Source organism: Emydura macquarii, unplaced genomic scaffold, assembly GCF_026122565.2.
Source record: "Emydura macquarii macquarii isolate MOO-44397 ecotype Brisbane River unplaced genomic scaffold, CSIRO-AGI_Emac_v2 contig_3401, whole genome shotgun sequence".
In the NCBI taxonomy this organism is placed as follows: Eukaryota; Metazoa; Chordata; order Testudines; family Chelidae; genus Emydura; species Emydura macquarii.
Window position 1 is genome coordinate 143,920 of NW_027133538.1, and position 27,439 is coordinate 171,358.

Below are 27,439 nucleotides of genomic sequence, written 5' to 3' on the forward strand. Positions count from 1 at the left end.
AAGACTAAGTGGAGACAACTTAGTATAAAAAACAAACCCCAAGGAGGAAACTGTTTCTTTTTGTAAACAAGTTTTTATCCTTCTAAACACTGGAGCCTCAAGTAGTTGGGGAGCCAGGAATGCTGTTTTAACCATGATGCCTCTTATTCTACTATATCTGTGTCCACAACTCTGCTCCTTCACAACGAAATGTGGGTATTGCCAGTGTTCCCAGTGAATCCACTTTTGAGACCACCCTTCAAAAATTCCAAAAGTAAAAATCCAATCTGGGTAGGGGTTGGCTTTCAAATTTGGGGATGAATAGATAAGTTTTCAAGTCATGCTTGGCAACTCCATCCTTGTCTGCCCTTTCTGACTAAAGGTAGAGGGCCTGGACTTGCCCTCTTGATGATACTGAGGGCAGAGGTCGCTCTTTTGAGTAGCCTGGCTAGGATGCTGTCAGACCTATGGAAAACTCTGCCTTATTTATAGTTAGGGATGGGAAGGCTTGATTTAAATCAAAGCAATTTAAATCACTGATTTTAATTGTGATTTAAGTCAGCAAACTGGAAATCTTGATTTAAATAATCAGTTTTAATTATATTTTGCATTTGTACTTAGTTGTTTTCCTTAAAAAAAAAAAAAAAAAAAAGGTTGATTCTTATTGGTAACCATTAAAACATGTTGATTTGCATCTAAATATAGCATTTACATTAAATTTAGAGCTTCTTTTTGCTAACCAGAAGGATGCACACTGACTTAGCTCCTCATAGGTATTGTGTTGAAATCATGGCACTTTGAGGGTCTGAGCCTCCTATCTATACACATTTATTTAAGCAATTACATAACTTAATTTATATTTATTCCTATTATTAGTTTTTATTTTTATGTTGAAGAATGATGAATGATGTATTTCTTGTTTACTTGATTAACTTTTTACTTGTGATTTGTGTTGAGCTCTCTTTGGATGGAAATTCAAATTCAGTTAAAAATGTACATAAACAACATTAAAATGTTTTTTTTAAACTGCCTTAAAAGTGCTGGGTACATACAACAATTATCAAAACATGTTTTGCATTTCAAACTAATTTATTAAACCAAGGAAGTAGTATTGGTAGTTAATGAATTGAGTTGATATTTTTTCTGATCACCATGTCTTTCAAGATTTTAAAACTAGTAGATCTCACCCTTTCACACCTACTTTTTATTTATAGGATTGGAAGAGGAAAATGAGCTTTCTTGCTTTCTCAACTTGCAAATGATTTCTTAAGTTTGAATGAACATTGAACTGAACTGATTTTACACTGCAATGAATAAAATATTCTCTCCTCAGTGGAAAAGGTTAGTGTTGTCAAAAGCTGGTTTAGCACTTCAACAAACTCTGACTCCAGGTGCTTAGCCAGTGTCATCTATCAGTTTAGTGGTTTAACTTCCTTAAAATTTGGCAGTAAACACAAACTGCTTATTTTTTTTAATGTAAATGATATGAAACAGATTGTTATAAATTTAGGCCCTAACATGGGTTGTCAATTTCAAATTTAATTTTAAATAGGGTTTTTAAAAAAAACAAAACAAAAACCCTACTTTACTGGAAATATTTTTTGGCAAAACAAAAAATCCATTTTTAATTTAAAAAAAATATTTTTATCCATCCTGTTTAGAGCATCGATTGGTAGGGGGTGCGTTAGGGAGCCAGCATCCTAGTTTTTAAGGAGCAAAAACTTGCTAGCATGGAATGTTAGCACAAATTGAAAGTAGGAGAGGGAGCTTGACTCAAGTCCACCTTGCTGCTTCTACTGCTGGGCTTCCCTCCTGTTTTCTTCCTGGTGGGCTACTAATTGGCAGTACCTTTGAGATGATATGACTGACTACAGCTACAGGTGATCACTCTAAATCAGCATGGAATGAAAGCTTTTCTTGACTTTAGACATCTTTGTAACCCTGAGAGCTCAATATCCCTGTTAAATCACTTCTTGTAGCAGTACTTTTTGTCACTGGTCCCATACTGAACATACAGTGTCCAAGATCTGATCATGTTCACCACAATTGCAAAAACCCATGAATTGTTGTGTAAGCAACCATTAGTTTCTCTGATATTAAACCTGAATTTTCGTTTAAGGAACAAAGGTGGGTAGTGATCCGCAATGGCTGCCTTGCTTTTTCATAAAGGAGGTATTCTGAACTCTGATTACTGGCTGTCTGGGAGGCTAAAGTTTGAGCGCTGTTACAAGAGGTGGATTCATTTTAGGCCATTAAAATATACAGCGTAGGAGTACCCTGAAATGTAGCTAAGCTGTGTTCCTAATGTCTCCATTTTCATGGCCTAAATTAGCCCTGCAAAATTCTGCTTGCCCACTCGTGTGGAATGAGTCACTTTCCTTGACAGGTGATTAAAATGTCATGTTTTCTATGAATTTTTCTGTGGCATTTGATACCATGATCACCAAATACTCGTATCTCATCCCAGTGAACTGCAGGGAGAACAGAATACTCTGAAATGGCTAGGTTCTTCCCCGCAGACCTAACTGAGTCACTGTGGGCAACTGTTCCTCTACCTACAAAAGCGCTGTCCCCTGCAGTAGGCTGTGAGGCTCAGTCCTCTAGCGATATTCCATGTCAATATGAAGTTACTGGGGGAGATGGTGAAACATAATGGAGCTGAATGCAGATGACACCCAGGTTGACTTTTGCTTTAGTCAAACATACAACCCCAGCACCTACCTTTCTCAATGCCTAGCCAAACCCAGCACTCTGATGAGCTAGCTATCTGCTGGTTAAAACTGAACTCAGGCAAAACTGAAATGATGCATGCAGAAGGGCTGCACTTGAAAGAACATCTCCTCTCATTCCCAGCTATCATGGGTATCCACACTCCCACTTGTTCTCTGCAGCCTTGGGGTCTTTTGGGGTCTTCTCACTGTCATGTGACAAATTGCCATAGTGACAAAAGGTCACTTCCATCTGGCCAGAATATTAGAATAATTACACTGTCAACCAATAGGAGAAGCTTGTGAGTTCAAGAAACAAAACTTTTATTGGAACTGGACCTAGGCTGTGGAACATACTTTCACAAGAGAAAGTATGACCACGTAGCTCACCACTTTCACATCTAAATATAAAGCTCGTTTTTTTACTTGGCTTTCATGCACTACTCACCCACTTGTATTATCTCACAAACACAATTGAGAGGATCTCATAAACTGATCTGACTACTTCCCCTGCACTCAAAAAAGGAAGGGATGTGGGTGGTTCTTCTTTGGAGCACTAGGAAGCATTCAGGCTCTGAGAGTTGTGGGGCAGCATAAGTACCTAGGTAGAACAGTGCAGTGCATAGATTGTGTCTTGGCTTTTAAACGTCTATTATTGTTTTGCAAGAATAAACCCAGATAAACAATGAAATGAATATTTCTGCCCCTTAATTTTTTTAGTTCAGGTTTTTGCTTTGTTTCAGAACTACAGAGTCAGGGAGGGGAGGATGTGTTTTGCAGTTACTGAATACAGCAACATCCAAACTTAGTTAGCTGCCAAAGTTATTTCAAGCCAGTGTCTGTCTATACAAGTGTTTCTCAATTAAATTTGGCCACGGAACCCTTTTGAACTCCATAAATAATTGCGGAACCCCCCAAACTCTTAACAGTCTTCAAATGTTGAAATAAGCAAAGGTCAGCATTTCTCAATTAAATTACATTTAAATTACACTTACACTGGATACCCTCTGCCGGAAAATCCGGGACATCTTCCCTTTTTCGGTGGCGCGGAGAACAGCTGCTCTCAGCGGCGCGGAACCCTAACAGGGTTCCCGCGGCACACCAATTGAGAAACACTGGTCTACACACTGCCCTATTGATCAGTTCTGAATGAAAAGCAAGCTATAGCTCCACTGCCTTCTTACAATTTCTGCCATGCAACCTCTTGTCTGCAAACTCAGCTTTTCAATCTGTGGCAGCTGACAAGTGTGCACTCATTATAACCTCAGTTCTCCTGAGGGAATGAGTTAGGTTGCAGTTCAGGAATGGTATTGATGTTGCTCTTCTGCATACCAAAACATGCGCCTGTGCCTCTGCCTCCAGTTGTTTTTCTCCTATGCAGCTGCTGAGTTGCATTGTTCTAATTTTCTTACCAGAGGCAAAAGCTCTTAGTGTGCCCACTTATCTCCCTTTTGTATAAGCCTCATACTTTCCCCTGGACTATTTCTCTACATGTAGAGCCTAGTGACTGCTGGGTTTTTTGCCTCCACAAAATCTTCCAGATAAGTTTAGATTATTAAATGTGAGTACCCAAAGAGATGTGGGGTTGTTGAGATTCAGCTTCTGGCAAGAATGTTGATGGCCTGTGTCAGCATTACATTTCCATAAAGGAAATGTTAGACAAACCTGGAGAGAGGGTCTGCAAAAATCCTGAGTGTTGTACTCTGTATAGTGATTGCTTCCTTCTCACTAAAACATATCATCTTTCTTTATGTTTTAGAGTCCAGAATTGGCTCAGCAGAACCAATAGAGCTATGGAGGAGTGCTTCTGTATCAACAAAATTAACTAAGTCACTACTTTCATTTGGGTTGCAGAATCTCTATTATTGGTGCTGATGCGCAGACCTGAAAGAATCCTGCTTGAGACTCAGATCTCAGCATGACTTTACAGAATTGGCAGCTGGGGTGGGGGCTTGTTGATTGATCATGTGTGATCTGTCGTAATTAAGTGAATAAACCTGGAGCTCTTGTGCTTAGTCATCCTTAGATTGAAATTGCACTTTAAGCATTTCTTCAAAGCAGCTGGCTATTTGGTATTACTTTATATGTGTAACCAGGCCCCACCAAGTGATTTCTGTTCTTAACTTGAAAGGTGAATTGTCACATTTGCTGACCTGACAGTGACAAAAACAAAGGTTCAGTGCAGTTTTGCTCTTACTGTTCAGATATTGTGGGTTGTTCAAACCGTGGAGCACCTTTCATTCTATTTACTATAGCTCCTGGGCGCAGCAACCAGGTCAAGACATCTTCATCCTTGACTGACTCTGGCTTCTGTAAAAGTCAGACCTTAAATATATTCTTGTATTGTTTGATTTTTGGCTTCCCAGTTTGATGTCACTGGGTCTCGTTTTATCATCTTTTCTGAGCGATGTGTCTGCTGCTTTCACGTCTGAAAAGATCAGTAATTTGGAACTTGGAAAGAGAAGCGTTTGGCAGATCAGCAGAGATGGTTGTGGAATCTCGGTTTTGTAACCCAGGGAAATAGGCTTTGTTGCAGAACACTTTGTTGTGGAGTTATGAGATAGATTTGTATTTGTAGCAGTGTCTTGCATAGTACAAAAACAGTTTCTAAGACTAAATTGCTTCTGGTTCTCTTTGACATTTTAATCCTATACTGTAAACGTACAGAGTTGCATGCACGTTTGGATGGCAGTTGATGCTCAGGCATTTGGACGTAATTTGTATTACATCAGCTAGGCAGTCTTGGCCAGTGCACACCTGACTGGGTAGAAACAATTGTTCCAATGTATACTTTCATCACTGCCTTCCTTTTTTTAGATTGCTCCTTTTACTTAGTAAGGAAAATAAAATAGCCAGACCATCATGGGAGTTGAGGGTCTGCTGATTGTCTTAAGTGTGTTTGATCTTTTAATGGCATTTAAGTAAATATAATATGCAGTGTGATTCCTCGAAACAGGTTTGCTTTTAAAACACAGTAGGGGCTTCCTGCTGATATATTACAATGCCAGATTTGTTTCCTATTTTTTATTAAATGTGCAGCTAGAGACAATGTAAACCAGACTTCAGTTAGCTTGGTTTATCAGTTTACTATGTATGTATTTAGATTGCTTTAATATCCACAGTGGCCACATGCTTTCTTCATGCTTGCCCTGAAGAGCATTTGTCTCAGATTACAAAATGGATGAAAACTAGGGAAGGAGCTGTATGCCATGTAAGCATTTATGAATCGATGTCTGCACATATTGGTAGTACCAAGCTTTCTTTGCTTACAGAAACTATTTCCCAGCTGCCCTTCAGCCTAGCATTATTCCTGGTTAATTTCTTGTAGGCTTCATGTCACATGGTTCCTGGGGGTCTTCATGAGATTGGGAGTGGCCTGGCTTCCTGGTTTTAAAAGAGCAATCCATATGTAAGGAGCGCTGTGAGAGAATTGAATGACTGGGACAACAGAGATGATATCTGTATTGTTTCCTGCCCCTATTCTGCCAGAGACAAGGCTGGATAAACAGTGAGAGGACAGGAATGCGGAGCTTGGAAGGGTGACAACAAATAGGAACTTGATGAGAGAGAGAAGGGAACCAATGGAGAGATTCAAGGGAAGTAGTAGATATAACTCTAAGTCCAAAACAAAAACAGTTCTCTAGCGCTTGAAATTTAACCATCAATATCAGCTGCAGTGCTTTTGGTTACTGCTTATTAAAGAGTATATCAATATGATGAATGCAACAAACTCTTCTCTAATGGGGATAATAATAATAATGCTCCATCAACCCTTTCCCTTTCTCAAAGCAGGGATCTTGAATATGGGAATGGTGGCATTTGTGAAACTGACTGAGATCCTGTCTCCTCCCTGTAGGATAAAAATTGAAAGTGAACAAAGAAGAGGAAGCTCAGCCAGTTACTGGTTAAGAGAATTTTAGATCTCCCCAGATCCTCAGACGTTAGCCACAGTGGGTTATCATTCTTATCTTCCTTGTCCTACATCTGGCTGTGGATGGTTTCCAGACATTGCTGAATCCCAAAGGCATAGGACAAAATAAAGCTTTATTTTTGAATATGTGGCTTAAGGAGGGCTCTATGGATCTTGTAAATTGTGGAGTAGCAGTACACATAACCAAGTTTGTGTGCCATAGAACAAACCTATTCATGATCTGTCATTAGAAGAAGTTGCATGGCATTTGATAGTTCATGGTATAGGTACAGAATTTAGTTGAATAGGCTTTGCTGGGTGGTAGCTGACCCGACAGGTTAATGATCCCCGAGAGACAATAATGAGTCGGTTGGAAACTAAGGGTTTATTAAAACAACAGGAATATAAAAACTAGATTACTTTTTTCTTATACAGTTGGAGGAGGGGGGGGGGGAGACTATTGCTTACAGAGCAAGTTTTAAACGAAAGCTAAAAGAGAGAGAGGAGAGAAAGGGTTAACGTCTTACCAGCATCAGAAAGAGCTGCAACATGACACCCCGAAGCTTGCTGAACAGCAGAAACACAGAAAGACTGCTTGTAGGGCTCGGAGTCGGGAGCGGGAGAGATAGGGACGGGCCAGATGGTGAGCTCTCTCAACCGGAGCCTGGGGCGTGCCCCGGTTTTATACTAGGGGCTTCAGGTAGCCAAGGTTGCTCCGGATTGGAGGGGAGATATTTGAACCAGGACAAACCTTTGGCTGGGTGATGAGGCAGCTGCTCTCATCACCTGGTCAGTTTCAGGAGGGGCCAGGAAATGGCCTAATAAGGTCAGTTTCAGGAGGGGCGAGGAAATGGCCTAATAAGGTCAGGTCGAGGTTTTGCTGATGCACCAGGTGGTTAGGTGGGGGCGAGAGGTGGACATATCAGGTACTGTGTTGCAACAGTAGCGTGGTGACATAGAGTCCTAATTCTAAAATTAAAGCCATGACTCCTGAGTTCTGTTTTGGGCTCTTATTGTTGGCTTGATTTGTGGTTTTGCACTACTTGTTTTGTCTCCACCCCAAATTATTTCTCTGTAAAATGGGGATATCTACTTCAAAGGGCTATGGTGACTTTTTGCTAATGTGGTTTGATCTGTGGATGAAAGGTGTTTTATAAGAATGAAGTGTTGCTGACCTGGTCTTATAATGGAAACTAATTTTTTTAAAGCAAAGTTCTAAGGTTGAAAAGCTTATTTCATGCTTTTCTTTATTGTTAGCTTGTGTGCATATATATTGTGATATAGCAAGGGCAGTAGGAGAGTGCATGATGGGAGGTATGTAAGCCCCAGAATGCTCAGGGCTTTATTCCCTGCAGACTAGCCAGAGTCAGTAGAGGGCAATTAGGAGCAGCTGAGGTGCCTGATGAAAGCCCACTGCTCCAGAGAAATAATGCACAAGCTGGAGGAGTAAGTGTGCTGTGCTGTGCTATGAGGAGCTGAGGAGCAGATAGGAGTACAGTGGAGATGTGGGAGAGTGGAGGAGTCCCAAGAGAGCTACTGAGCCCAGTTTGGTCAGCAAGGAAACGGCTGAGAGGCCAGAAGGACTAAGGGGGAAAAAGTAGCCCAGGGGAAAAAGACTGCAACTGCGAATACAGTGTCAGCAGCTCATAGCTGCTACCCATAGGGCCCCTGGGCTGGGACCTGGAGGAGCGGGCGGGCCCGGGTCCCTACCCGCCTCCCCGGGGAGACGGACGACTCCCTGGCCCACTACGAGAGGTGAAGTGTGAGATCCACTAGAGGGAAGCCCGCTGTCTGCCACAATATATAATATATATATATATATATATATATATACACACACACCTACTCTCTCTCTCTCTCTCTCTCTCTCTCTCTCTCTCTCTCTATATATATATATATATATATATATATAGTAGGTATCAAGGGTTGTGGTGGATTCTCCTTTCCTGCCATTTTTTAAAGTTTGGGTATTTTTCTAAACAATATGCTTTATTTCAAACACATTAATTTGGGGGAAGTTTTGTGGCCTGTTAAGCAGGAGGGAAGAGATGATCATGTTGGTTTCTTATGACCTTAGAATCTATGAATCTAGTTCACCATGGGTTTTTATTACTTGTAATGCAGCATGGAAGCAAAAATTTACTTTAGTTTGCATCTGTCTCATAAGGGTGGTATTCACTCTGAGGTATTGCTTATCTTTAATTGGAATCAGGAATAGTACCTTACTCTACAGGTTACATATGCTGCCAAGTGTTACTGAGTGTGAAGGGGTCTATGGAGATAAATGTGAAAAGAGGCAGCCATCCATGCTCTTTGAAGCTGCTAAGTGGAAGTCCTACCAGGGTGCTACCCCTTACTTTTACTTGAGGATTCCATATTTTTAATCCTCAGGTTAGGAGATGTCTGAATTTGAGTCTCCACCCCTCTCTAGTTACTTGAAAGTTCCTCCTTTCTGTCCCATCTACTTTCCCTAGAGCATCTAGGCTGCTGCACAAGGCCTGTGTCTCCACTGCTCTGTGCCTTTTTCATCCAGCGATCTCAAAACCTCAATCTTATGGGCAGTTTCTATGTAGTTCGCTCCAATGCCTGCCTCTGCTGTTGCCCAGTGCTTTCCTAAACAGCATCATGAAACTGATGTGATTCACTGTTTTGCTGCTGCTTGCCACCCACAGGGTTCTGTACAGCAGTGAAACTGATCAGTCTTTCATTTTGCTGTGCTGCTCCCTCCAGAAAACCATGTGCAGGTGCAGAGCCAGGGAAGTGATTTATCTCGCACTTAAGAGGGCAGCACTGCCCTGGGTTACATTTGAAGGCTTATTTTGTAGCCAGAAGGGCTAAAAACTTCATTTTGTCTTAAAAATAAAAGATTAAAATGATATCGTCAAATGACATTGTTTGAAAATTGTTTTCCTGTTATAAGCAATACCTCAGACTACAATAGAAAGAAAGATTAGAGAATTATTTTACTTTTGCTTGCTTTGGGTATTTATTTTCCTTGCTTTGGGTATAGCACTTTGTGTGTTTTACCTGTCCATATGGATCTCTCATATAGCAGCAGGGAGAGAAAAATCTTTATGAAGGTAGGGAAATGTGAATGTAAACAAATTGGTTGGGGGGCTTGGGGTCAGACACTACACTTGATCCCCCCATTAATTTGCATTTTGTAAAGACTAGATTTCTAGTTGATATTTAAATTCTGCAGAAATTGATGACAGAGTTCCCCACACTCACCATGGTTCCCCCCTTACCATTAATTAGTGACTCCTTTAAACCCTGGGGGTACGCAGAGGTCTTCCAGGGTACATCAACTCATTTAGATATTTGCCTAGTTTTACAACAGGCTACATAAAAAGCACTAGGGAAGTCAGTACAAACTAAAATTTCCTATGGACAATGTCTTGTTTATGCTTCTCTATATAGTAATACACTGAAATGTAAGTTCAATATACTCCAATTGATTTATTTTATTACTATATGGTAAAAATGAGAAAGTAAGCAATTTTTCAGAAATAGTGTGCTGTGACACTTATATTTTTATATCTGATTTTGTAAGCAAGTAGTTTTTAAATGAGGTGAAACTGGAGGGTATGCAAGACAAATCAGACTCCTGAAAGGGGTACAGTAGTCTGGAAAGATTGAGAGCCACTGCTTTAACCCGTAGTTTATAGCTCATCTTCTACAGCCTTCCCTAGTTTAAACTATTGCCACTTAAGAGTGAATTGGCCTTAGATGTGCCTGGGGACACTTAGGAGTAGTTGTGCTCTTTCAGTCAGGTTGCATGTAGCTAAATATTACTAAACAAGGAAAATAAAGTCTTTTAAACACAGTTACTGCTGGTAGATGACCTCTGGGAATGCAATGGAAATCAGAAGCTACTAAGCAAGGTTACAGAGAACTGATATGTATATATGGTTGGGAATTGGTGTTGCCGCTTGGGTTCTTGATTAGCTTTGCAGTCATTGATAGATATTCTTTCTTAAGAGTTGATAGCATTTCTAGTAAATAAATCTCAGCATTTGATTAAGTTCTTGTTCTGCTTTTGACATTCTAACAAAAGCTTAACATTGTGCTAGTGTGAGTCTCATGATAAAACTTGCAGAATCCTTGAAAGAGAGACGAGGAGGGTGAGGTAATATATTTTATTGGACCAACTTCTGTTGGTGAGAGACAAGAATCCTATAAGTTAAAGATGGAAAATGTTCACCTCTCTCAAAAATTGGGACAAGCAGCCCAGAATTGGATCCAAACCTACATCCCTACAAGAGAATGTTACTGTAGATAATGCAGCATGTAAGACCACTTAACTCTGGGGTTCTCAAACTTTTTTGCTAGGACCCCCTTTGAAAATATTTCGGGCTGTAGCAACCCCCTATACCAGCCACCCTTACTTCTGCACTGCAGCTGGGGTGGTACTGCCTTCAGAGCACCCAGTCAGCAGCTGCTGTTCTCTGGCCATCCAGCTCTGAAGGGCTCTGGCAGTCAGCCATGCCAGGGCTGACAGACACAGCCCCAGTATGCGTGGGGGCTGACAGCTCGTGACCCCCCCCTCAGAATAACCTTGTGACTCCTTGAGGAGTCCCGACCCCCTGACTTAACCCAACCTGCCTGTCACAGTGAAAGGAGGATTCTGTTTAATACAGCAGAAAACTTACCTCAAAGTATTAGAAAAGTCCAGTGTCTTCATTTTTAAGTGATTAGTATTTTTAATAAAAAGTTGTTTAAATCTCTCAGGTTAGTGTCCAAAGCCTGAATTGAGCCCTAATCCTATGCAGATTTGAACCTAAACTGGTGAGATTGAAGGGCACTTGGTATTGTCATAAAAACAAAAAAACAGAGCAACTGAGATGACTTCTGGGATGGCTTTCTCATCTTACAAATTCTTTTGTTTACCAAACACATTAGCTTAGCCCTGCCCACCTTAGGGAAATAACGGTGCTAGCCTCCATCCTTCTGTGAAGAAACTCTGCCCTTGTCTAAAAGATATGATGGTAGGTTTAATTGAGGGCATTCTGGCTCTTGTTTTTCAATTAGTTCAGTCTGAAACTCATCTGTTTTGGTTCCTGCCATAGCTGAAAGATCTAAGATGGGAGTAAAGAGGTGGAAACTTAACCTGTAAATCACAGACATTTAGTGGTTAAAAGCAGATGTAACTTTAAAATACTGTAAATCTGATATTTCCATGTGTTAATATTTCAATTTGAAACATATGAGCGGCAATATGAGAAAGTTGTGAACAGGCTCTTATATCCTTTAACAAAGCTGATAGTCCAATCTTCAGGTTATCAGAAAGTTGGGAATAGTCTTGTAATGATACTGGAAGAGCCATCTAAATGAAATGCTAAACCTTTAAGTGCCACTTTGATTTCTCATTTGGGTTAGCGCTGAAGAGGTAAAAAACCGCCCTTTGCCTCTGTACCAAATAATTGGAAAGTATTTAGAGGTCACAACCAACTGCTGTAATTAAGGCGTTGGAAAGTTTCTTCTAAACGTCCCATTTTTACCACAAGCTGCTGCCATTTGTTCTTCCTCTGAAGCACTATTGGGTGGTGAAGTTGGTGGTATAACGTATGCAGCAAACATGTCTCCAAATATTTAAAGCGGTTACAGTAAGTTACTGAAAATTAACGGATGACATCTTAACATTCCATATTTAATTGGCATGCAAGAATTACTTTACAAATTGTTATGGGTTCCAGTGATGTTTGCAGTTTTTGGAGTCTTGTTTCAGAGATCTCTGGCTATGAAAGAGCAAATACATAATGTGGACTTAAATATGAAAAGTAGTAATGTTGGGCTCCAGTGGAGGTATAAAGTGTTGTCTGTTAATCATGGGATCATTTTTCTGTGGGAGAAGAGACGAGTGTGTGACAGTAAGTTTCCTATTTGTAGCCTGGCTCAGTAGTGAGGTGAGGCTGGGGTTGGTCTGACTTAGGAGAGTTGCCCAGCCTTAAAGGGGGAAATTCCCAGTCCACTTTAAAATACTGATGTGGTACTGATCTTGGGGATGGGAGACTCGCTTGTTTTGAGCATCCAGCCCATGCTTCAATTTAAAAAAAATACTTATAGCTTTTAATGGTGTAAAATGAATTGGCACATGCGGTGGGAAAAGGAAACAAATGGCAAGTTCATTTTAAGTGAAAGTGATCAAACAGATCCCAATATGAGATCCTGAGGCCTGTGACCTGTCAGAGCTGAGCTGAAGTCTCTGGTCTAAAGCATTGCACACCAGAGCTACAAATGATATTGAAGTAGATGCTGGTCACGTGTGCATTCCTTCTGAGTTCTTGTCACAGCACCATCATGGAAGAGGGTTGGCTCTTCCAGATGTTAATAGCCTGTTTAAGGGGGCAGTCATAGTAGTGTCAAGACACTGCTCCCATATACTTTTGTACTTGCCAAACCCTTCTTTCCCCATAGAGAGAGAGGTAAATTAATGTTGAAATGAGGAAATTAATCTGGCTGGTCTTGCAGCCTAAGCTGCTGATTCATCCTGGAGAAGCGGTCCCCTTTTTTCCAGCTGTCCTGCGAGTACGTTAGAATTAGACTGGTCTGGTCTATTTGTTAATAAACTCATCACTTGAATTTCTATGGCTGGGACAGTATTTTTATCTTTATGGATCCCAGTAAAAACATATGTTAAATCTAATCCAATCCAAAAGACACCTGAACGTCAGGGCTTATTCATTTCTCTTGGTAAAAGATTGAATTCCAAATATTACCTTTTGGTCCCTACTGCTCATCCTCTCAGAGCCGAAATATGGGACAGCCTCCCAAATGCAGAGCAAGGACCCTGGAAGTAAGGCAGCCATACCCTCTTCCACTTTTCCAGGGATGAGCTTGGGTGTTAGTACTCATTCAGCATCTGTACCCTCTGATCTACTTGTCTTTTTCACAAGTGTTCTGCCTTCTTGCCTTGTAACACATGAGTAACTGAGCTGAGTGCAGATCAGGAGGTGCACAAGAGACCTAGCTATGTGGGAACTACATGAATCCTGCTCTTACTGTGCAACTTCAAGGCTGTAAAGTGAAATGGTGCCTAGAAAATCGCTGAACAGTATAATGTCTCACTAAAATTGGGACAATCGAGGCATGTGTTGATTTCTTTGTTAGTGAAGTCTTAATGGTATTTATGCAGCAGCATTCTTGTTATGTAACTTTTAACACTTCCTATTTACTTTGTGAAATAACTTTCATGGTAAGAAGTAATCTTAAAATGTTTTGGAAAATGTAAATTTGTATCCTTAATTTTTCTGCAGTATTTTGAAGATTTAACATTCCCATTCTTTAGCTTGTGTTAAACAGTTCACATGAGATCTGGACTAAAGCTCCTTTTTCTTTTTCTTTCAGCCGGACAATGAAATCTCTTCAGACTGCAACCATGTAAGTATCAGTTGATTTTCTTTGCTCTCTAGCTAGCTATAGCATTTGAAACTTATTTCCTGCAGCAACCCCTAGCTTTTTTGCAGCGAGAGAAAGCAACACTTTCTGTAAGCTGTAATGTTTCCTGTGCCAATATGGGTTCCTGGTCTGACCCCCGGCAAGGGAACATGGAGCCGGTTTCCTTACCTCCACACACAGTCCCATTTTGGCTTTCTGAATTCACGTTTGCAGTAGGGAAGGTGCTGGCTGCTTAACTCTGAGTCTTCATCCATGGATCACTTGGTTTAAGGTAGGAGTGCCCATAACTTCCAGAGTTCTCAATGTGACCTCATTGTTCATAGAGGTTGCAGATCCCAGTATGCAATGGTCAGTCCTCACTGGAGGTGAGTCCCTTGGCACAAAATGTAGTGTTGCATGCTGAGACCTGTATAGTCTATGAACCACACCTCTGTGTTAAAGGGCAAGGTGGTTAAAATCTTTTCCATCTTGCGCATGGTAAATGTTGCCCTTAAACTCCTGGGAACACTATGTCCCTCAATTGGGTAGAGTCTGAGAATCCCTGGTGTGGTGTAGTCAACAACAGGTCCTCTCTGTGCAGGCTGGATCCTGGAGATTTTCACATACCATAAAAGGTAGAAAGAAACCAGACATTGTCCTATTTGTCTTGACAAAGAGCATAGAGTTTCCATATTAGCTCAGAAGGTAATTGTGACGCTTCCCAGGGGCTCCCACTGTTGTGGGCACCTCTGCTGTTAGCATGAGGAAAGCTTGTCCGTGCCTTCCTTGGGTCAGCTCCCCAACTCCATGAGTAACACAGGCCCCGCTGTCACTCTGCAAGTTAGTGATAGGCACATTTCCCTGCTTGAGCCCTCTGAGTGTCGTGCTGGAGTCTTCAGCCCCAGTTCCACTGGACTCGCAGTATTCACAGATTTGCTGCTTCCAAAAATACTAAGCCCAGCTTGCCAGTCCCTCTTCAGATCACTGTCACTTAATACACAGCACTTACATTTGTTGATAGTGAAAACAAGTATAAATTTAGCTAAGCATAGAGATTCAAGTAGTAGCAGGTAGAAGTATTGGGAACAAATGGTTACACATAAAATAATGCATTCTACAGCCTAGACTTAATTAACATGGTACTCCATGTGTTGTAGAGTATGGCTTACCCCAAATCCTTGCAAGGCTTTACAGCCAGCCAGTCAGCCATGCTGGTTGTGACACTTCTTTCATGAGAGAAGCATGCTGTCACATTGCTTCTTTGCTGAAAGATTCCGTGTCCCCCTTTGCATTCCCTGTGCCCTCTTCCAGTTGGCACATAGATGTCACAGAAATGACTCAAAAGAATCCCGTATTCTTGCACTTAATGCTGTTAACCTTAGAAAATCTGGCTTACACGATCATCTTCATTCACTAAAAATCTTAGTCACTCACATGGAAACTGCTGTGGTAGAGTGGAAAAGAACATGATCAGTTTGATTTGATCTGATGATATGGGAAGGTATAGGGTTTGGAGAGCACTTGAAACACACTACTGGGTCTAGGACAGGTTTCTTCTGATTACCTTGTTTATCAATGACCAGCCTGTTAGCTAAATTCCAGATTGCCAAACCGATACTTGGAATTCACTTTTGTAGCTGAATAAAATTTTGGTAGCTTTGCTAGTTTAGTGTTCATTCTTAAATCAAATAAAAATTAGTTTATTTACAGTAGCTGGTGTCGTTGCTAGGATTGTGCAATGTATTTCTGTGCTTTTAAAAAAGCAGATCTAGATGAGGGTGAGTTTTAAATATCGTGTAAAAACAAAATGATGACCAGCACTTCCTGCCTGAAATGGTAGGGGCATTCTCCAAGGGCTGCTTGATGTATGTCAACTTCATCCCTCAGGCCTGTCGTGATCTTAGAGTCATAGTCCCCATGGTCCCATCTGGCGGCAAAATCTATCTAGTCTGCCCTCCTGTATTGCACAAGCCAGAGAACTGCCCTGCATATTTCCAGTTTGCGCTTTTTCTTCCTGATTAATAAGCCTGTGGAAGGCCCAGGCTCTTGCTGCTGCAACCAACGCTTCGGGTCCAACAACTTCAGAACCCTAGATTCCCCACCCTCTGCCCCGACCATAAATAAAAGAAACCAGCTCCTAGTACATCAGAACTAAAACACTCCCAACAGTGTAGTCTGGATCAACAGCCCACAGCCATTGTATAATGTCCGGTGCTGAAAAGAGGACATAGTGCCAAGAGGCACCTTCATTATAGCCCAGTGGATACAACAGGTGATAGAGGTCCTGAAAGGATCATGTATTAAAGTGTCCTTTGGTGCAGAATGTATGGGATTGAGAATCAAATATGTTTCCCAGATCAGAGTTATGCCTTGGCGCCTGCCAGGGAAGTTAATAAGGCTTCCTTCCGACTTCATGTCTGTGAACAATCCTGCATTTCCCTGGTATGAAACATTCTTTGGTCTGCAGTCTTTGGTCCCCATTCTCACTTCCCTATGAAAGCATTTGATCCAGCTTATAGAGACTCAGAACTGTGATCTCCCATCTGCGGTAAAGTCATCTTGGCAGTTCCTTGATCTGAGAGTCTCCTGTTATGTCTGTTATTCCAGTATCATTGGCACATTCTTGCCACCTCTTATTGACCTCCCAGTTCATGGTGGAGGTGTCTACAGTCCTTCACCACCACCCCTCTTCAGGCTTTGCCCTTGCATTGGGATCAGTTAATGGCAGCTCCCTAGGCCTTCTGAAAGATATGAAAAAGCCATAAAGCGTGAGCCTCCCGCCCTTTCCAAAATACCCTAAGGTCCTGTCATCATCTCCATATCTGACCTTTCAAGTATTGGAATTCAGGGAGTGGAAGAAATTCATAGGTCTTCTGTACCTGTGTCATCTTCAATGCTCCAAATGTTGCTGCTTCTGCCTTCTGAAGGCTTTTAAACAAAGTTGTCCTATTTAGGTGACAGCATGTCTGCTGCCTAATTATATTTAAGTTTTTTTGTTTTATTAAATGTTGATGTATAATGCCAGTCTGACACAATATTAGCTTGACCCCTTAATAGATTATTTTGTCACAAGATCAGCCATAATGGGTCAGACCAATGGTCCATCTAGCCCAGTATCCTGTCTTCCAACAAGTATAAAATAGTTGTTTGAAATACACATTTTGTTAAACTCCTATGCTTCTGGTGAGAAGTGCAGTGGAATAAGCTAGTAGTGGTAACGGGGACTTACCATATGGACCAAGGCTAGCTCTGATCTGTAGCCAAATTTATTGAATTCTTGCTACCTTGTCTTGTATTTCTTCCTTTAAATTGATCTCTGCAAAGGTGCTTTAGGGCAGCTGGGACATCCATGTTTATGCAGAGCATCATGTGCTGCAAGTAGGGATGTAAAAATTTGTTTAATTAAGAACCTGTTTGTGTTCTAAAAATAGAACATTTAACTGGTTAAACACAGTGGAAGGGGGAACTATGCTGGGCTTGGCTCCTCACTGCCAAGCGAGAGCTGCCTAGCTGCAGCTTTCCCCCACCATGCACGCACAGCCGTAGCTGGGCAGCTCTCATGTGGAGGTGAGTTGAGCCCAGCTGCAGGTGTCTCCGCCACCCCCTCATGCTGGGTTCTGTACCTCCCCATGAGCAAGAGCTGCCCAGCTGCTCTCGTTCACGGGGAGCCAAGGCCAGCTGTGGCCCTTCCCTCCCTTCCGTGCCCGCCCTGCGCATGCGGGGCTTGTGCTGGGCGCTGTGCCTCTCCTGGAGCCAGCCTCTACTCCACCCTGACCCCACAGCCTGCTGGTGACATCAGTTGGCGGCTCCTTCACAGAACTGTGAGCACAGGCGTGTACCTGGCGCTGTTCACCCCTCGCCCCAACACCCGCCCCTTTTGCGGCACGAGGGAGATCCTGGCGCACGTCTACCTGGAATGCGCCAGGCTGCAGCCCTTGTTCCGGCTCCTCCAGAACCTCTTGGCTGCACTTTTCCCCCCCACTTGTTTTTATATGCACATCCCATCTGTGGCCCCACAAAGTTGCAGGACCTCCTTGTCAACCTCCTCCTAGCCCTGGCCAAAGTGGCCATCTATAACACCAGAGAGAGGAGGTTGGCTGGAGGGGCACTCTTCAACTGTGGGGCCTATTTCTGTTCCTCTGTTCACTCACGCATCTGGGCAGAGTTCTTCTGGGCGGTGTCTGCTGGTTCCCTTGACATCTTCTGGGAGCAGTGGGCGCTGTCTGGGGTTCTCTGCTTGGTGTCCCCTTCCGGTTCCCTCCGTTTGACCCTTTGACCCCCCACACCCCTTCCTGTTTCTTCATTACATTTTTTCCCACGAAATCAATTGAGTCCTGGGTCCAGTGACTCCTCCCCTTAGGCTGGGGGAGGGGCCTTTAGAAGTGGCCCACCCACTCCCATGGAACTCAGATAGTAGCAAGAGCTGCCCAGCTGCTCTCGCTCATGGGGAGGCAAGCCCAGCTGCCACTTTCCCCCTCTCCCCCAGCTGATTACCATTTAAATGTTTAGGCTTTTACATCCCCAGCTGCAAGTGAAATTCACTGTGGACCAGTATAACCGATTAGATCCTATTTAATAAACTAATCCCAGACTCTCTCCTAGGAGGAGCTGTGATTCTCATACAGGAGTTTGGGTGTTAACTAGGTTCTGTTTTACTGACAAAGTGACATTAGCCTTTCTAAGAGAGAACTCCTAAGTTTTCATGGCGTGCCATCACAACAGAATTCATTCTTGATGTTATTTTGTTAATGAGGAGCTGTCTGGCATCTCCTTTCCAGCCAGGCATTAGTTAGAAGGATTCTGGCATGAATCCAGTTATACTGAGGACATCACTGATCTGCATAGAGAATATTATGTTGCACAACTAAGCCATACAATTTGTACAGAAAGATTAGTGAATTGAATGCATTACTTTGTCCTGGTCTACACTGGTGGCTTAATTCAATTTAAAGTCCCTTAATTCGAATTAATTACTCCCGCGTCTACACTTGCACATTGTTAATTCGAATTAAGGAACCTTTAAAATCGAATTAATAAAACCACCTCTGCAAGTGGATTAGCGCCTGAAGCGCATCAGGTAATTCACATTAGTGAGAGTGTGGATGCAATGGGACTTAATTCGAATTAATTGGCCTCCAGACTGTATCCCATGATGCCCCATTTCAGTACCCTCCTCCAGAGCAGCCCCGGGAAGATTTAAATCTTCATTTCCTGCGGTGAATGGGTTTAAAATCCAAGCTGCAATCACACACCCCCACACACATCAAGCCCTTTGCAGTTTGTCTCCTTAAGGGTTTGAAAGATTTCACCACCCCCCTTCCCACGTGATGAATGAGTTTTAAATGCCAGTGGTAAGAGGAAATTCTTTGCTACATTGTTTCAGTGGCCAGTCATGTAAATTGATACTTTAAGAGTTTATTCACAGTGCTACATGTGGATACATTATATCATGCTTTCCATCAGTGAAATGGAAACATTTGTATTACTGTATTAATATACTAACTGACTCCTTTGTTATTTATCTTACATTCTACAGACACCTGTAGAATCAAAATCAAAGGCAAGCAATATACAGGGGGCGGTAGGGGGAGCATAAAAGGCAAACAGCATACAGTTCTAAAGTAATCCAGGATAAGCTGCGATGTATTTGTCACGGTCAAAATGAGAGCATAGTTCAGCTGGCTCCATGTGCCTGTAGCAGTGACGATCGGGGGAGTAAAAAAACAGCATGGAAATCCTTTTCCTGTTTGTTTGGGGGTGGGGGAAGCAGCGCTGCATCCTGGGATGATGACATTCGTCACAACAGCCTCTGTGGTTAGTTGCACTGTGGGATAGCTTCCCACATTGCACTACTTTCTAATTCAAATTAAGGCTGGCCAGTGTGGGCGCAAGAAATCAGCACAAACACTGTAGTGTGGACAGTCTGCAGCGCTTTCAATAAATTGCTTTCTGTAATTCAAATTAAGCTAATTCAAATTAGTGCTGCAGTGTAGACATAACCTGTGTTGCTAAAAACAAAGCAGGTATGAATTTAGGATGTCTTCATTGCCTTATAAACAAAGATCATGTGATTAAGAAAACGGATTCATTGGGAACTTTTCTTTTTAATGAGTCAGTTAATGATCACGTAGAAATTTTGGCTTCGGCAATCTTTTGCTTAAAATATGAAGTGATAAATGGAGGAATATATAAGGCTGTAATAAATAAATGTTGATGGGCTTTTTTTACATAGTTTTAGGTATGACAGAAGAATGAAGCTGTTGAATAATGGACCACAGTAACTGTGAAAGAGAGTGCCTCAGTTTCTGTTCTAGTCTGAAGCCAAAAATCAGTTTATCCTTCCTAGGTGCAAAATTTCAACTCTTGCTGTACAAATAATACATTCTCTCTCTTCATTTAGCTGTTGTGGAACTACAAATTGAACCTGACTACAGACCTGAAGTTTGAATCCGTGGCCAGAGAGGTCTGTAAGTCCACCATAGCAGAGGTGAGGGTGAAGAAAGGGGATGGTTTCATCTGTTTGTTATATTTGTGGGTTCTTACCCACTGTCACCAAAGCAAAAATGCTTTAAATCCATCTAAAGAACCACTTAGAGCTTGTCTAGACTGGGGAAAAAGAGTGGTATGCTAAAATGTGTTGGCTAATGTGGTACTTAACGCAGTTTAAACACTACTTAGAATCTAGCATAGGCAAGGACAGCAATGTTAAAAAATGTTTGCTGAACCAATCTATACAAGACCTCTCCACGGGGAGATTGAACTCACAATGGACAGTATGCCTTCTTCCAGATTTCTTTTTGGGAGGGTCGGGGAGCTTGGTCCCTGGGGGCTATTCCTGAGTATATTTCATTTGATATCTGCAAAAATGTCTGACTTGAGTGGTGGTGAGGGGTTGGATAGGAGAAATGATAGGATCAGAAAAAAGAGAAATGATAAACTAAGAACCTCTCAGTTCCTGCCTGACCTGTCACAGATCCACAGGGTCTGGTCTATGGCCAGCCTGTTAACCAGTCCCTTGGGAGTGACCCCTTTTAGTGTGCTGCACCCCGAGGACCCACACAGTTTCACAGGGACAGGCCTGAGGCCTTAAAGACTCCGAATCTGGGCCTTCAGAGATCCCTTTCTTTTCCCTGGCTCCCCGCAGTAAATCCAGCCAAAACAGTGTCCTGTAGGAAGCTTGTCCTGTGCCTCTTCAGGGCACAGCATTCTCAGTATTTGCAGTGACACCACAGCAGCCTTTTCAAAACAAGGGAACAAAATTTTAGTCACCAGGCAGACAATCTGAAAGTCCTTAGGTTAGCACAGAGGAACAAAAGTTAAGACATGGTCCATACTGGCCAAACTGGTGCAATCAGCCAGCCAAGCTGTTATGGAATCCATTTCTGTCTGTCTGCTTTTTTGCCCCCAAGGAGAGCTCCTCTCTCCCCCTAAAGGCCAACCCTTGTCCCAGCCATCTGACCCCATTCCCCTTTTTTCTCTAGCTGGGGCCTTCCCTGTCAAAAAGTGGGGGAAATCTCCTTCCTCGTGGTTTTGGTTGCTGAGTGTGACTGTCTTGTCCATGGGCGTTCCCATTGTCTTTCTGAGTTATCCATTGAAATGGGTCAGTTGCTGCCAGTGTTATCCAAATAACAAATATCACAGGATCTTTTTCAGGGGATAAGGCAACAAGCCATGTTTGTTGTAATACAAAAATTTGGTAAATAGTATCAATAATGCAAATACCAAGAAAACAGTATCAACACTGTAACAATATCAATATTGTGCTTTACTTATTGAAATAGTATCAATAATGCAAATACCAAGAAAACAGTATCAACACTGTAACAATATCAATATTGTGCTTTACCTAGTGATTACAAATACAGAGATTCTTGCTAATAAAGTATACTTCATTGACACGTTTCAATTGGTACTTTCATTCACACTCAGACACACTCAGGCATACACAGACAGGGAGACAGACAAACATACACAGGGGTCTCACAAATGTTATAGTTGCCAGCCTCTTGGTGCTCGTGATAGTCACTGTCCAGGTGACTGTAGCACGAGGGTGAGGAGCAAGGTTTTGCCGATGCGCATCAGTACTCCTTTATGGTGTGGTGATGTAGACCCGAAGTTCCAGCCTTCATCTTTCTGTCCCATTTTATAGGAAAAAGATCCCATGTAAGTCTATGGGTTTTTGCTCTGTCATGCTGCATCTGCATTTGGTGTGATCTTTAATCACCCACATTGTTGCAAGACTGATCAGATTTTGTTCTTTGAAGTGGGCTGACTCCAAAGTTATCAGGGTGGACTCCTCTTAGGGCAGTTGAGTGGTAAAAGTTATCTTCGCTCCTTTCTTCCTCCCTCAAATGTTTGAGGTGAGGCTGATGTTTTCTTCATCATGTTTCGACATCCCTTACTTAGACCAATTGTTCAATAACTTTCCCTGTCTACACCCACCTCAATTGCTCAGCCATTCACACTCCAATCACTCAGTGCAAACTCCTAGCTGAAGAACTTACATGTTTTTTAAAGCAAACATTATTTCATTTTTGACTTAAGCACATATAAAATAGGATTTTTACAAATATTCTGAAAGTGGGTAAAATCAACAGATAAAATTGTCAGTGGAGAGGTTTTACTAATAATCTTAAAACATAAGAATCATTCAAAGTAAAGACAGACTTGAATTATTACTAAATAATATGATTTGGTACCATGTCAAACTGGAATGTAGGACTTACAGAGAATAGCTTAGGCAAAAATCTGGTATCTCTTGTTCCAATGATATGCAGTAAATAAATATTTTAAAAAGACTAAAGTGAATATTTCAAAGGATAGAACAATAAGAGTCAGTTGAGGTTTTAGCTTTTGATTAAAGGTACAGTGTATCAGGCTGAAGTGCCTCTTGGTAGGAAGGGAGTGTTTGTGGCTCTGTTCTTTCATGCATTTCATAAAAACAGGATTGGGCCAACACTAGTTGTTTAATGGACCCATTCATTTCACCCCAGACAGCTACATGACAACACTTCTGGTCTTACTCTGCCCCCCAAGGGCAGATCTGACCCTTTTGCACCTCCTAGATAGCAATGCAAAGTACATTGGGAAAGTAAGGCGCACACAGGAATTATTAAAAAAAAAAAAAAAAATTAAAAAATTAAAGATTCCCACTTTGTCACACCTTCCATCAGGTGTTTCATGCAGGTTGAATTCTTTCAGTATTTACTGAGTACCAACAGCCAATTCCATACTTAAGGTTCCATTGAGTTGCCATTACAAACCTGTTTTTCCATATTCCCTTCCCCAGTAATATCCATGTGTCATATTGGCATCAAAATTGGTTGTCTAGGTCTGGGACCAAGGTAGAATTTTTCTTTTAAATTTGCAGTGGTTCATAGAAGAGGTTCCTGAATGATGAACTCCTCTATATTTAGCTCGTCCACAGAGTTAGTCCTTTAGTTTATGTTGCACTGCAAGACACTTGAGTGAGTTTGGAACTTCATAGCTCAAAAATGGAAGCAACAGCACAAAGTATCTCTATACAAGCTGACACTTTGCAGTCATAGTAAAGCCAAATGCTTTCTATTTTCAGCCCTTTGCTTTCTGTAAGAGAGCTGCTTCAGAATATTTACAACCCAGGCATGTTTGAGAATGCTCCCTTATCACAGGACAGTTAATTTCCATTTTTATATAACTGTATAGCATTGTTGTAAACATTGCACTATAAATCTTAGATAAAAGCTGCTAAATGTAGTGGGGAAAGACACAGAATTTTAATTGTACATTAACTGCCACAGTCTTCCTCCTCTATAATTTTTGGATGAATAATGATACAAAATAGGCTTTGTAAAATTCCAGTTTGATTGTAACAACAATCAGATATGCTAGATACCTTATTGATATTTAATGGCAAGGTAGATGCATGAAACGTTCTTGGTTTTGCAAGGGATAATGTTGATTATTAACCTGACATTTTGGAAACCGACTATAAAAAAAGGTTCTAATAGAGCACTCTTTAAAATGTTTAAGAATTAAAAAGCCATGCTATATCTTCCTATTGGGGAAGCATGACTTCACATTTTTATTTAATACACTACATCCCAATTTGAATTGTCCTATTCTAGACAACTTTGGTTGCATTTTTATTTTAATATATTGTGATTTTTTTTTCAAAAGCACCCGAGGGAGCTAAGCAACCAACTTCCATTGGAAGTCATTAGGAGTTAGGTACCTCCTTTGGGCACTTTTTGAAAGTCACACCATAAAAGTTTTATATCAAAATGGTTAATGCTAGTGTGAAATGTTAGTCAAATTAACAAATAATGTAATGGTTCTATAAGCATTTGGCCAGGAGCTTAACCTACGATAACAGTCGGCTTCCTCTAGAGTCAAAAGTGGTGTGTCTTTAGAAGTGGCCAGAACCAGCAATCCTGTATTTGCTGTATTCTCTGCGCAGTTCAATGAGCTCTAGACCCTAACTTTGAAACTGAATTATTTGCACTTAACTCAAAAGAGTTTAGGTGTGTTGTCTTGTCTGTAGTGATCTCACTCAACAGCTCTTCATGCTGTAATTTTTTCTAGGGGTTACATAGATTAAAATGTTGAAATTGCACTATGGTTTGAATGTTTATTTGATAAAAACCATTGTTCTTACAAATGAGGTTTTTACATGGCCACATGTTATCAGGCTAGAAGGAATCATTATCATCATCTGGTCTGACCTCCTTCATAACAGTCTAGAAAACTTCCCTGAATTAATTCCTGTTTGAACTGGAGCATATTTTATGTCTAGCTTCAACTGCCAGCCATTTGATCCTGTTTATATCTGTCTGCTAGACTGAAGAGCACTTTGTTATCAAATTTGTTCCCCTGTGAAGGCTCTTACAGAATATGATGAAGTAACCCCTTAACCTTCTCTTAGATAAGCTAAATAGATTGACCTCCCAGAGTCTATCACTATAAGTTATATTTTCCAGGCATTTAGTCATTCTTATGGCTATTCTCTGAACATTCTCCAATTTATCAACATCCTTCTTGAACTGTGGACACCAAAACAAGACACAGTATTCCAGTAGTAGTTGCACCAGTGACAAATACAGAGGTAATATAACCTCTCTACTCCTCTCAATAGTCCCCTGTTTATACATCCAGGGATTGCATTATCCCTTTTGGTCATTGTCTAGGAGCTTATGTTCAGCTGATTATCGACCAAGATCCCAAAGTCTCGCTGAGTCACTTTCCCAGGATAGAGACTCTCCATCCTGTAATTGTGGCCTGTATGCGTTGTTCCTAGATGTATGACTTTAGATTTGGCTGTATTGAATTAAAACAGTTTGCTTGGTAACCTGGGCATAAGCAATTTTGATCACTCTGTCCTTTGACCTGTCCATCATTATTTACCATCTCTCCTCACTTCCCCAGTCTTTGCGTCCTCTGTAAATTTGATCAATAATGATTTTGTTTTCTTCCGGGTCACTGATAAAAATGTTAACTAGCATTGGGCTAAGAAACGATCCCCCTGGGACCCCACTAAAAACACATCCATTTGATGATGATGAATCCCACTTAGAATTAGACTGCAGTCAGTTTTTAATCCATTTAACATGCTGTGTTGATTATTTCTTTAAAAAAGTGTGCTGTACCAAGTCAAGTGCCTTACAGAAGTCTTAAGTAAATTACAGAAATGCTATTACCTTTGTCAACCGACTTTGTACGCTTATAAAAAATTTATTGTTCGTTTGACAAGGCCTACCATGCGTAAGTCTGTTACTTTAGCATTTAGTATATTACTCTCCTTTAATTTTTTGTTAATTGAGTTTCATATCAGCTCTTCCATTATTTTGCCTAGGAATGATCTAAGGCTTACTGGCCTGTAGTTACTCTAGATGTCCTCTTTACTATTTGTTATTGGCACATTAGCTTCCTTGCAGTCCTCTGGAACTTACCTAGTACTCCGAGACTTAGTGAAAATCAACATCAATAATCCATAAAGCTGCATGGCCAGCTCTTTTAAAACTCTGTAGGTATGTCTACACAGCATTGTGGAGTGAGTGGGAGTGAGTCTGCCAGCCCGGGTCAACAGACTTGGGCTAGTGCTCTAAATATAGTTGTATAGACAGCACTTTGAATTTGTGTTTTGGGTGCCAAAGCCCATCCCCCACCCGAGGGTTCCAAGCCCAAGCTCCAGCCTGAGCCATGACTCCAAAATGCTGTGTGCACAGTTATTTTTAGAGCGCTAGAGTGAGCCCCGCTAGCCTGGACATCAACTCAGGCTGGAAGTCGCACTGCTGAGTGGCCCACTAGACCTCCCAAACTGATGTGTAGACATAACTTGCATCATGGGGTTTCTGCACCTGCAGATTGAAAAATGTCTCATGTGAGTAGCTGCACCTACTAAATAACTGAGCACAACTCTTCCTCTGAACAGATCAAAGAATGTGCTGATGAGTTAGCTGGGAAAGGCTACTTGGTGTCCTGCTTGGTGGACCATAGAGGGAACATCACTGAATACCAGTGTCATCAGTACATCACCAAAATGACAGCCATCATCTTCAGTGATTACCGTCTGATCTGTGGCTTCATGGATGATTGCAAGAATGATATTAACACCCTCAAATGTGGCAGCATTCGACCTGGAGAAAAGGTATCCACAGGACAGGTGGATGGGCAGTGGGTTCATAAAGGTGACACAGAGAAATTGAATGTTTTTGTGGGACTTATATGTACACCAGACTTAATTGCAATGACTGAAAACCAGCAAAAGACACAAGATAGCAAAAAAAGGTGATGTGTTCCTGTTTGCAGTGATTACCTCTTTCACAAGTTGTCTGGATCATTGTTAGTGTTTGAAGTTCTTTACTGAAGTACTAGTAAAAATGCTGTTGTATTTGCTCCCACCTCAACTGTGATTGATTTGTCCCCACCTCCACCAGACCCCCAATACAATTTAAAATAGTAAACAAATTATGTCCTTTTGGTCACACTTATGTGAATTTTGCTTTATATAATGAATCCTACAGTCAGGATAACTAAACCTGTGTCTAGACAAATTGCTTTGTGCCTAGATGCATACCGTCAAATGTGACCTAGAAAATTTTTGGGATAGGGGTATCTGGCTGTGTGCCCTGCGCAACCCATTCCTCCTTTTTCAGGGAGTTTAAATTTGATACAAGACAAAGCAGATCTCTGATCTTGCTGTGCAGGTGTCTTTATATGCCCCAGTTTGTGGGGGGTTTTTTTGTTTGGTTTTTTTGCAGCATGCCATTTGCTGCAAGAAGAAAGGGAACATTTGGTAGAATGGTTCTTTGGAACCTCTGGTGTATCTATTAAGTGACGTTCAATAGTAGTGTACTGTTTTTATAAATAAAAAAAATCCGCTTGTCCTTTCACCCTCCATTGATTAATTTCAAGGCTGTTAAAATAGGCTGAGCTGCACTTGTTAATGCCTCCTTCATTCTGTTTTGATAGAAGAGCTGCACACAGC

General features: G+C 41.4%; 1 protein-coding gene across 2 annotated transcripts in view; it reads left to right on the forward strand.

The window, feature by feature from the left end:
• Positions 1-27,439, forward strand: part of GLG1 (golgi glycoprotein 1) — a 153,314-nt gene that overhangs the window by 50,150 nt on the left and 75,725 nt on the right. The window contains exons 1-4 of one of the 2 annotated variants that reach the window (XM_067534417.1): positions 7,384-7,423; positions 13,945-13,977; positions 20,375-20,461; positions 26,384-26,599. In XM_067534417.1, the coding sequence (XP_067390518.1) occupies positions 26,492-26,599 (108 nt within the window). In that variant the 5' untranslated portion in view covers positions 7,384-7,423; positions 13,945-13,977; positions 20,375-20,461; positions 26,384-26,491. Of the gene's footprint in view, positions 1-7,383; positions 7,424-13,944; positions 13,978-20,374; positions 20,462-26,383; positions 26,600-27,439 lie in introns of those variants that run through there. The other variant, XM_067534416.1, reaches the window with a different exon arrangement.